Source organism: Aedes aegypti, chromosome 3, assembly GCF_002204515.2.
Source record: "Aedes aegypti strain LVP_AGWG chromosome 3, AaegL5.0 Primary Assembly, whole genome shotgun sequence".
Taxonomy (NCBI): Eukaryota; Metazoa; Arthropoda; class Insecta; order Diptera; family Culicidae; genus Aedes; species Aedes aegypti.
The window spans coordinates 75,199,985-75,212,212 of NC_035109.1; the positions used below are offsets into that span (position 1 = coordinate 75,199,985).

Sequence of the window (12,228 nt, forward strand, 5' to 3'; positions counted from 1 at the left end):
TTAACCTAACTTAACCTAAACATATTACGCATTAATCGTGACAATAGAAGATTGTAACGATTTTTGCCTGAAATTATTAATTATTTTATTTGACATTTGTTCCAATGTTTCAACATTGGATATTCTATGTAACTCATTGGTACTATACCAGGGAGGAAGCCTCAGAATCATTTTCAAAATTTTATTTTGAATTTTCTGCAGAGCTTTCTTCCTGGTATTACAACAGCTAGTCCATATTGGTACAGCATACAAAATGGCTGGCCTGAAAATTTGTTTGAATATTAAAAGCTTGTTCTTAAGACAAAGTTTTGATTTTCTATTAATAAGGGGATAGAGACATTTTACGTATTTGTTACATTTGGCTTGAATGCCCTCAATGTGATTTTTGAAAGTTAAATTCTTATCTAGCATGAGCCCTAGATACTTAACTTCATCTGACCAATTTATTGGAACCCCTCTCATCGTGACAACATGTCTACTTGAAGGTTTCAAATAAAGAGCTTTTGGTTTATGTGGGAATATTATTAGTTGAGTTTTGGAAGCATTTTGCATTATTAGTTGAGTTTTGGAAGCATTTGCATTTGCAAGTATGAAGAAAAAATATCCAAACTTTTTTGCAATCGACTACAGATGACACGCAGGCTTCGTCCTTTGGCGGAGAGGCCTGTGTCATCCGCAAACAAAGATTTTTGACATCCCAGACAACCAGAAATCGCATGAAAGTTCACGTTACAACTCGTTTATTCATACTAATTACATCAAACCCGCAAAACACCGTGGATAAACTCGTCAGATTGATGAGCTTCCTCGCATAAAACACTTCTTTTCTGAGTTCACTTGTACATTTTGTTTCGTCCCGTACACTCGTACAAAATAAGTCGAATCAATCCGTAGCAGCTGTCAAATCAACATTTGTTATCATAAGTTAAGTCGCATAAGATCACAGGTTAGTTCGGTAGAATATTTATACTCTCGCATTGTATGTTATTATTCATCACATAATATATGCACGCATATCGCCTCCACTTTTGTACTTAGAAGGCCTTTTCGCGACATCTTATAAGTGAAATGTTGCACATACAAAGCCTCCAGGTGATTTCGTTATACGTACATTTTGGTTGTCTGGGATCCCTGAGGTAACTCAGGTAAGTCAGATAAGGATCATTTTCATCATAATTGACATTGTTTAAGCATAGGGTAGCAAAAACTTTAAAATTTGCATCAGTCTAGTGTATATTCGTAAAGCAAAAAACAGCCTGTACTGGAACTCGTGACTTGATGTTCGTATTTTCCGGGACGATTTTATTTACGTGTACTCAGAAAGTTTGAATTATATAGCAAATTAAGCATCCCTGACATTACATTCAATCTGAGATAACACTTATTTTAGCGTAATAATTTATGAGAACGTTCACTTTCTCACATATGTCGTGTGGTAATCATAATTGCACTCTATGCTCAGAAATTCCAGAAAAAAACCCAAAAGGATCCTCCACTGCACTTGTATTCGAAATTCGCTACCTTCAATATGGTATTGATTTAAAGCTACACATTTGCAAGTTAGAACAATCGAAAATGGCCACTCAAAGTAATACCACGCTTGTTCATCAAGCACAGACAAAAGACAAAAATCTCGATTAAAATCAAAGTCACTAGGACATATACGCCCAATGATAAAATCGGTGTGTTTGGCCGACGAGCCAACAGATGGCAGTAGTGTGTTAACGTCAAAAATGAACAAAACCGATGCGAGAGCTGCGGGTGGCGGATTGGCCATCTACCATATTTTTGAATCGACCGTTTAAAAGGTGATCGATGGACAATGTGAGAGTGTTACGTCTGTTTGTCTGTGCATCAAGTGTGCTTTTCAGATTATGCATATAGTCAGTTCATGATGTCTCTGCTTTTGAGTCAAAATAAAGAAGGCTCCAAGATATTTTTCAAATCATTCGTAATAATCGCCATATATTTTCTAATACTTAGATAAAAATGATAAAAAAAATCACGCCTAATTTCCAAAATCGATTAGGCACTGTAGGAAACTGTTGAATCTTTCGGAAAAATACTCATTCCTCCAAGAAATTCTCGTTTCCTCCTTATTATTTCCCTTCGACGTTTTATCCTTATGAGGCTTCTTCTACTGATTCGGTAGTACTGATTGCGTACAGAACATTGCGTAGGTACCTAGTCACAATCCATCTCATCCAAAAACAGAATCATTGACCATGTTACGTTTAGCTGCGGGGCCTTCCTTAACGGAGTGGGTGTCTGGGATCGATTCCCTGTCAGTCCACGATCTTTTCGTAATGGAAATTTCCTTGACTTCCCTGTGCATAGAGTAATATCGTACTTGCCAAACGATATACGAATGCAAGAATGGCAACTTTGGCAAAAAAGCTCTCAGTTAACCTTCCAGTCGTCGCGTGGTTTGCCACCATCAGAACCACTACGCTGCTGCTGTGAACGAAAAGCAAGGTTTTTTCAGCTGTGTTGAACAAAATACAACAGCGCGACGACTGAAGTGTTAATAACTGTGGAACACTGAAGCTGAAAAGCAGGCTCTGTCCCAGTTAGGACGTAACGCCAAGAAGAAGAACTTCTTCTACAGCGATTGTACATATCCTAAAAGAACATTTTCCGTCTTTTTCAATGATTTTTTTCAAACATGTTCTAGGATGCCAAAACGCTACTAAAAATTTAATTCACTGACTTTTAATAGAAATTCAGATCGAAATTACTAATGATTCAACGTGACAGAAATTGAATAGCAACTACCTTGGCAATTTTGCTAGCCCTGATTACGTACAGCACATTGCGTACCTAATCACAATCCTTCTCAACCCAAAAAAAAAATACAATCATTGACCATGATACGCTTAGAACCCAGACCGAAGAAAAAACAATTGACTAGAACATGTGCTTGTACATTTAACCTCTTTCAGTTCAAAACCAAGGTAGCGTCCATTGATGGCATTTCTAACCATGGAGATAGTGAGACCGGATGAATTAAAGTCATAACTCGCATCATAGTTTCTTTTCAATTCGCTTACACGTCTCGTCTGCCATGGGTTAGGCGAATCCTTATCGCCCTGAACTTGTACCGAGCCGCCAAAACTAATCAAACGGTAATGACCGTTGAATGAACGTCATAAACCTAATCGCCTAGATTCCCCATTGCATCAGATGAGACTTAGATTAGATCCGCATCTGCACTAGTCTGGTATTACCTATCTATAAGCCCAGTCAGCAGAAATCGGAAAACCGGCTTCCAGTTTACGACGAATCGGAAGGAGATGTTCACGTTCCAGCTGGTGTTGATAGTGCTGGAAAGAGCTGTGATCACGCAAAATGACCTTGGTCATCGAGCCCTGACTCGGGATCGGTTTTGTGCGCGTGTCGTCACGCTAAAATTGGTTCACACAGCGAAAGGGGTACATCAAATAAGGTAGCTTAGAAAAATCTGGAGGTGACTTAGTGTATCTCTGAGATTTAAAGTAATAATGAAATTATTGCTATATTATGTGAAGAATGAATAAATATTCAAGTATTATTTGAACAAGTTTATTTCTAGCCGTTGTTTAGAACTCACTATGGGTAGTTTTCATGCAGACATGTGACCAAAATATTTTGTCCATTCCATGTCATTCTATTGGTTTTTGGGAAACACATCTGATGATTTGTTAAGAGTTGTGTTTGATCCTCTGACCTTGACGCTTGCTCCTGCGGGGGCGGGCGATGAGGGCAGGACCAAACATGTTGCGCGTTGTTCGCGTAGTGAAATGAAAAAGCACCGCGGATCGTTAGTACCTAGTGTTTGATCTATTGATCGCGTCGCTTGCTCCTGCGTGGGCGAGTGATGAACACTTGTTCGGCGTACAATATAATCGCGAAATAATTCGATTAATATAATCGAATTATTACACGATTCCGATTAGGCGTGATTATATCATGGATCGCATCTCAAACCATTGGTGACACCCAGATTTTTACCTTATTTCACTAACCCAATATCCTATCCATGACAATTGTGAAGATGCAGAGGTATACTCGGTCTCTAGCGAAAACGGTTGTCTAACTAATATTCCTTCCCTTTCCCGATGACCGTAAGGACGTGGCCGGCGCCGATATTGACTTTTAATATTTTAATAATTCCCTGTGTGACTTCGATTGTTCTGGTCAATCGCGGAGTAGCAACTACAAATTGCACGGTGATCTATGCTCATGCTCAACACATTTGATGATTTGTTAAATATAGGATTTGGAGACAAACTTTCAACTGCGGTCAAAAGTAAAATAATCATGGGCGTAGTCAGAAAAGAATGGCTGGCCGAAAACAAAATTGCAGTATTTATATATAAAATTGCGCTAAGATTTCTGAGATTTATTGAAATCGAATCAAAAATATCGCTTTTCTCGAAGATGTTACTTGAAATTGTTAAAAGGATTTCGTTAATAATCAACAAAGGATCTTGCAGGAAATCCGCAAATATTATTAGTATTATCAAATTATCAGGATTATTGAGAATTCTGCTCTAATTCTTGTCAGTAGCACTTATAACACTCAAAATAAATTCATTCACAACGGTTGGGCAATGGATTCACCTAGGAAAAAAAGTGTTTCTATAAATATTCCTCCAAATTTTTTTTTTATTTTTTTCAGATTTCAAACCAAGATTTTTGACTGCACTTCTTCTTGCTGTGCATCTGCACTTCTTGACTTGACGTTTTCCCGCTATGTGCTCTTGCACTCAGCGCAATCTACCAGTCGTGTGTCAATTTCCTCACCTGCGTAGTGCCTCTCCGCTGATATCGCTCGATGTCTTCTCCCAGGATGATCCACATCGGAAACATCCCGGTGATCACACATACTGCCTCCGACGATATTGTTCTGTATACGCTTGCTACTCTCATTGCAATGATCCGGAACGTTGTTGAGCTTATGCCGATTACTATTGATTCGCAGTGCTGCACCCCAGGCCGGAACTCCGTATCTCAGTATCGACGCTTCTGGCTAGTGAGACGCCTCCAACTGCTTCTCGAACCATGAGCGTTTCGGCATGACCCTTGTGAGTGCGTTGGTCGCCATTGCTGCCTTCTCACATGCATAGTCGACGTGATTGTTGAAGTTTAGCCGATCGTCTATTATCACGCCCGGGTGTCTGAGCGACCGCTGTGATGCTATGAATGTCCCTCGATGGTAATTTAAACATGTTGAACCGCTTTGCGATTACTGACTAGTAGCACCTCCGTTTTGTGGTGGGCTATCTTCAGCTTGACTCCGTGGCTAGCACTTCAAATTCCTCCAGTGTGTTGCCTATTGGTGTTATAATGACGTCATCATCAAAGTCGACGATCTCGATGCCCATTGGCAACTCCAGTGATAGGATACGGAGTCCCACTCCCATTCCACAGCGTATGGACTCTTGTGGAACTCCCGCCATTACTCATAACTCCTTTCGGCCGACGTCGGTTGCATACATCAACACCTGATTCTCAAAGTAGTTCTGCAGAATACGGCAAATATAGTCAGGAATCCGCATTCTATGCAGCACTGTGGCGATGGCCTCCCAACTACTCTATCCTAACTACGGCGCAGTAGCGATTTCCTCTTCGTTTTTGATTCGATGCCTCCACTGCCCTCTCCAGGACTGTCTGAATTGTGTCTACCGTCGACCGTCTCCCTTCCGGAATCCGAACTGCGAATTGTAGTGCGTTCTCGCTCTCCACACATTTAGCCACCCTGTTTAGCATGACCCGTTCCAAGAGTTTGGATTATGAATAACCGGGTGGTTTTCCTGGGTTCGATAGAAGCACCAGCTTCTGGTTCTTCCATGTATCGGGGAAACGACTTCGTCCAGGCATTTCTGCTTCACCTTCCGGAACATATCCGGGTACGCAAGGATTGCCGTTTTAAGTGACACTCGATATGCGTCCCCCCAGGGGTTGGCGTCAGCTGCTCGGCACAGTTCCTTGAAGCACTTAGACTTGCTAAACGTTATCTTGCGTTTGAAAGCAGCTCTAGCTGCTTGGAATACGACCTTTCGGTCCTTTTCGCCTTCTATGTTTCTTGCTCTCTGGTAGAGGAACTTCGAAAAGCCACAATCAATCACCGAGCACCTTGAGAATCTACTGCTTACTGGCTGAGGCATGTAAATGTGTTGCGAGTATGCATCAACTTGGCCTGTCAGCGGCGGTTTAGACTAGTCCATATTCTAGACTGGCACACACCACACATCCTCCCCCTTCTCTGTAAGAAAAAAACTGTGCTCTCTTTAAGTTTGTTTCAATATAAAAGGAAAAAATAGAATAACAAGCCATTAATACTATTTAAAAGTAAAATAAAATATTACCTCTACGTTCTCGATATTTAAAAAAAACGCTATTAAAATTGTATGTTAGATAATTTCGTCAGCTATTACAATAAGCTCATATTTACTCCTTCGTATTTATCTAAAGCATGTTTTTTGTGAACAACGTGTTATTCAAATTCTTGATTATTTTTGCGACCAACTCGCTTCTGTCAAAGCCATTCTTTGCCGATCCGGTCAACAACTTCGTTTTTTCTTTAGACAATATCTTGCCTTGTCTTGTCTTTCGTTTCAATATTTTAATCCCATGGTCGTCCCGAACTACATGCTGCTCTTCATCCTGCTTGGTCATCTCTATCAACACGCTTGTCTTTTCTTTAGACAATATCCTATCAATGCATGGTCATCTCGAACTACATGCCATTCATATCCTTGTGTGGTCGTTTCAATCAACACTCTTGCCTTTTCTTTAGACAACATCCTCTAGAAGCATGGTCGTCTCGAACTACATGCCATTAGTCTCGTTGCGTGGTCGTCCCGATCAACACGCTTATCTTTCATTGGGACAATAAAGCAAGCAAAGCGACACGAACACCATTACATGATTTGTTTTAGACAGATCAATTTACTTGAAATGATCGATGTTTGTTTGATATTGATTTATTTATGTATACTTGATTCACTTAATTCAAAGCTAGATTTCAATCGGATTGAATGTTATAATATTTTGCCAATAAGTAGGATGTGCTAATTCAAATTCATCAAATATCATGCGCTTTTTCGACATTGGTCCAACAGCGAAGTGAGTACTCGTAAGCTTTTCTGTTAATGTTACCTTCCACACAGCAAACAAAGAAAATTCAGTAAACATCGCACTACTACAATTGGATTGTTTCATAGTTCATTTTACGAAACGGCAACACTGATGATTTTGCTGTTACTTTCATACGTTACGACATCGCCTCCTGTCAAAATTTCATTCAATAAGCGATCAGCTGTTCAAAAACGTCTCATTAAATGGACTACAGTGGCGATTCGCTCGTTGGCGGTCCGCTACATGGAAGGACTCGATAGTTGGATGTTCGCTGGTCGGAAAAAAATGCCAACTAAAAAGCACTCGAATGTCAGGAGAGGATGTCAAACTGACTTTGACGTCTGACTACCGTCGCATTGAAGTCTTAATATATAGAACAAATGTGTAATTATATGTGCGTTTCGTAACGATTTGCGCTCCAGATGCGTTAGTCTGGATCATTTTTACCAGCTGAAAGTCGTTTCAACTAACGGGTCGGATTCGTTAAATGGAAGGCAGTCGTGTTTCAACCAGCAAATCCCCGCTGTATATCCATTTAAAGCTATCTGAATTGCATTATTGTGATATAAGTGTATTTTTAGTCGCCTATGGAAAAACGTTCTTATTTTGTTTTTACTTTCACACATTGGACGTTTTTTGGAAAAACCATATGATTTCACCGTTGCATTTCGTATAATTTACTATAACCGCAATTTATTTGTATCCTCGAAAAAAAAGGCTAATATTTTACAATAATCACAAAACTGTAACCATTGGTTTGCTATTTTCCTGTGAAACAATCCATGGGAATCTTGGATATCAGTACGAATACAACTATCTACTTTCACTACTTTAATTCGTCCAAACTATCCTCCAGCATCAATTTTCGAGCAAACACTAACACATCATTTTCAACGCTCGGGGGTCGAAAGAAACATTGTTTTTGTTAAATACTGCCGGATCCATATTGTAAATTTAGTGCCGATTTCTTTCGCTAAACATGCTCACAAACTTCTGAAAAGATATATCATTGTTTCGGCAATCAAGGCTAAACATGGTAAAATCTCAAATCAATTACAAACGCTCTCTATTATATTGTCTTTAACTTCAGTATGACAGAATTCAAATCTTCCCAGACAATTCATACTAATTACATCAAACCCGCAAAACACCGTGGATTAACTCGTCAAATTGATGAGTTTCCTCGTATAAAACACTCTTTTTCTGAGTTCATTTGTACATTTTGTTCCGTCCCGTACACTCGTACAAAGTAAGTCGAATCAATCCGTAGCAGCTGTCAAATCAACATTTGTTATCATAAGTTAAGTCGCATGAGATTACAGGTTAGTTCGGTAGAATATTTATATACTCGCACTGTATGTTATTGATCATCACATAATATATGCAAGCATATCGCCTCCACTTTTGTACGTAGAAGGCCTTTTCGCGACATCTTATAAGTGAAATTTTGCACATACAAAGCCTCCAGTTGATTTCATTGTGCGTACATTTTGGTTGTCTGGGTTAACACTTTGCACGAAAAAAAATCTTCCTCTCTCTTTCACTCTTCCATAATAGGCCTTTCAATGTTGGATCGTGTTTGCATTTGTTTACATCGGTGGATGATCAGTGCGTACACTGGGCTGTCATTTCCATAAAAGTCAAGTCAAAGTGCTACAAGATCAGCTAATTTGAAACGTCTCGTGTAAAGGCCTGTAAGAGCAGGAGAAGTCAAAATCCAATACAAAATCAAAACGATGCACAGCCTTGACATGATACAACTATATCGACACATCAATGTTGAGTGTCATGGAAAAAGAAGACGAAAAACAGCCCGTCTTTAGCACGAAAAATAAAATGAAAATTCCTCATTTGAGTATTTTCTAATTTATTCTTGTGTTACCTTTCACTGCCTCCTGCATTCGCTCCTTCTATTATTATCATAGAGTGAAGAGCAAAACAAATCTGAGTTAGATTCATATTGGTTGAATTAATAGAACATAGCCGATCATGCCCATCATATCAAGATGAGGTCAACGCATGAAATTCTTGAATTGAGTAGAATGAACTTACCTTTGAGTACCTCCCCCCTTCACTTTCCGCTCCCTCCTCACACGCTTCTCACTGTGTTTTCGAGAGCGATCCCAAAAAAGTCATTGTTCTTGTCCTTTTCCGTCCGGCACATCTTTTCCATGCTCGTTGCGCTGCTTTTTTGGGACTTCCTCTTCTCCTGGTGACTCTCTGTCTCGCTTCTTCATAGGTTTGTCACCTCGAACCTTCGGAGTCCTAAGCTTGTCAGCCGCTGCTTGCTTTGTAACCTTTTCAGGGCCTTTTCGGCAAGCTCTGCTCATTCTCATGCTTAATCCGTTAACTCATTCTCATACTTAACAAATAAACGATACAAAATATAATGATATCATGTTTGGAGAACTTGGTCATACATCTGATATCTTCCACTCAGTTGTCATTATATTTCGGGTGACACTACAGCATAATGAAATACACATTAAACCTGCACATCCAATTCCCTGAATAACTCGGAAGTTCAGCTTTGACAATGCATATCGCTGTTGTTTTCGAAGCGATTCCGAACTTTTTTTTCAGAAATGGAACCAAGCATCATTCAAGATCATCTTAAATTTTAATTGTTTTGGAATAAATGCGTCTACTCAAACCATTTTGGAAAAAAACATTCAAAAATAAAAATAAATTTAAAGCAACAACATATAGTTTTTAAGACATGAAAGTTATTGTAGAAATGCAATGAAATCGTTTTATCAGAAATAGAGTTTTATGGTTACACTCAAAATAAGTTTTACTAAAAAATAACACTAAATACTCGTTATTTGAAACTGTTTGCTTATCAAACAAAATCCAAAGCGATGACACGTAGTTTCGTTGACATCAATTTGACTAAAGTGGTCCAGTGAACATTTTTGGATAGAAATATGAATTATTGATAGCACTCAAAATTTGTTTTACTTAAAAAAAACTACAAGGCACTTAAGGTTTCCAATCTGTTTGCATGTAAAACAAAATTCATAGGGATAATATCTAGCTTTTTCAGTATAAATTTGCTTGTACATGTCCAGCGAACACATTTGGGCAGACATAGTTATTTTGGATTACACATAAACATTTTTTACCAGAAATTTACCAAAAACCCTAGAATTTCAACCTCTTTGGCTTAAAATCAACATATAGAGCAATGGCATAGATTTTTTTTTTGACATGAATTTACTTGTAGAAATTCAGTGACCATCTTTGGGATGTAATCGAAAATGAAGAAAACACTTAAAATTTATTTTACCAAAAATAAACATTGAAAAAACTTATTTTGCATAAGTGTATGCCCATAAGTCGAGTTGCAAAGCAATGACATGTAGTTGTTATTAATAAATTTGACTGTAACAGTGATGTTATTTGATCAGAAAGAAACATATTTGATTACACTCAAAGTTTCTGTTGCTTAAATAACTACAAGAAACTGAACTTATTGGGCTGTATATGCTGTTCTTCCTAGGTTTATTGTCTTCGAAATTATGTAGATTAACGGAACACAATTACACTAGAAAAAATCTCTTGTCTATGGTAATTTCCTTTTATAGCAAAACTAAATAGCTACAAAATATCGTAGTCTGTGTGTACTAGGGTGACCCATATTAATCAGACTATAATAAAATATTGTAAACATTTGAACAGAGTCCAACAACTCTAAAGAAGGGCTAAACGAGCTTGAAGTTTGTAAGGAGATCGTCAAAAATATATAAAAATTGTCCCAACGGTTCGAATAACATTTCCGACCATATGTGGCGCTGTATTTGATTAATTTCTAGAATTTTTATTTTAAAAATTCTCCGGTCAATGAATAAAAAACTGCAACAAACCTGTCGTTAAAAACAAATACGAAAATGTTTTACCTATAAAAACTATAATTTGGTTTTCCTCGAATTTTCCAGTTAAATGCGTTCACTATTTACCATTTAACTGGATTTTAACACCCCAAAAATCTTTTGTTTTTTTCTGGGGAATGTCCCATTCTGGAGAATGGCGTTCTGGGGAATGTCGTTCCGGGGAACCTCAAAATAAATTTGAAATAATTTAGTTGTAGTTTTAAGGGACGGAACCAATGTTTCTTGAATAGAGTTTAATCAATCTAAGCACTTACCAAGGGCTAAACATTATTTTTTGAAGTAACTGAATCAAGTGTGAATCACTTTTAGCGTGTTCCCAATGCTCCCCACGAGCGAGATGTGAAATTCGATCCTGGCGCTGTGCTGCTTACGTTGTTAAGGCAACAATCACGCGTGCAAACGTATTGAGCTAGAAATAGAAACGGAGATAGGGGATAGAAGGGTTAATTATGGTTCGAGTCTTGTTTCCTGATAAAGCTTTTATTTTTCCTACACATTTCAGGCGGAACGGAAAGGTGCAACGGCCACAGAGTACGGTCTAGTATTTGGAATTTTCGAATTGGTAGTGTTCATAATTTCACCAATCTACGGTCAGTGCATCAACCGGATTGGACCAAAAGTATTATTCAACAGCGGAATCTTCACCACCGGCACGTCGGCCATCTTGTTTGGTCTGCTGGATCGGATACCGGATCACATCCCCTTCATCACATGTGCCTTCATCATTCGAATCGTGGAAGCCTTGGGTAATGCGGCGTTCCTCACAGCTTCTTTCGCCATCATCGCCAAAGAGTTCCCGAACAATGTGGCCACCACATTCGTAAGTATCCCTGGTGTTACATTAAATCAGAATAATTCGAACCCACTCCTATTTCGCAGGCATCCTTGGAAACCTGCTTCGGGCTGGGACTGATCGTAGGTCCCATGGTTGGCGGAGCCCTCTACTCCGTGGGTGGATACTATCTGCCGTTTGTGGTGCTCGGGTCGGCCCTGTTCGTCACCGCAATCCTAACGCTGTGCATTCTACCCAAACACGCGAACGAAGCCTTCGAAGAAAATGACAAACGAACTTCCATGTGGAGCGTTCTAAAGATCCCGGGAGTCCTGGTAAGCTCGCTAGCGATCTGCGCTACCAGTGCTTCCATTGGATTCCTCAGTGCGACACTGGAACCTCACTTGCGACAGTTTGAGCTGGGACCAATTCTGTTAGGTC

At 39.1% G+C, this 12,228-nt stretch overlaps 1 protein-coding gene across 2 annotated transcripts in view; it reads left to right on the forward strand.

Annotated features, from left to right (window-relative positions):
- Nucleotides 1-12,228, forward strand: part of LOC5564266 (MFS-type transporter SLC18B1) — a 30,383-nt gene that overhangs the window by 10,149 nt on the left and 8,006 nt on the right. For both annotated transcript variants that reach the window (XM_021851107.1, XM_021851108.1), the window contains exons 2-3: nucleotides 11,518-11,835; nucleotides 11,895-12,225. In XM_021851107.1, coding sequence (XP_021706799.1) covers nucleotides 11,518-11,835; nucleotides 11,895-12,225 — 649 coding nt within the window. The remainder of the gene's footprint in view (nucleotides 1-11,517; nucleotides 11,836-11,894; nucleotides 12,226-12,228) is intronic.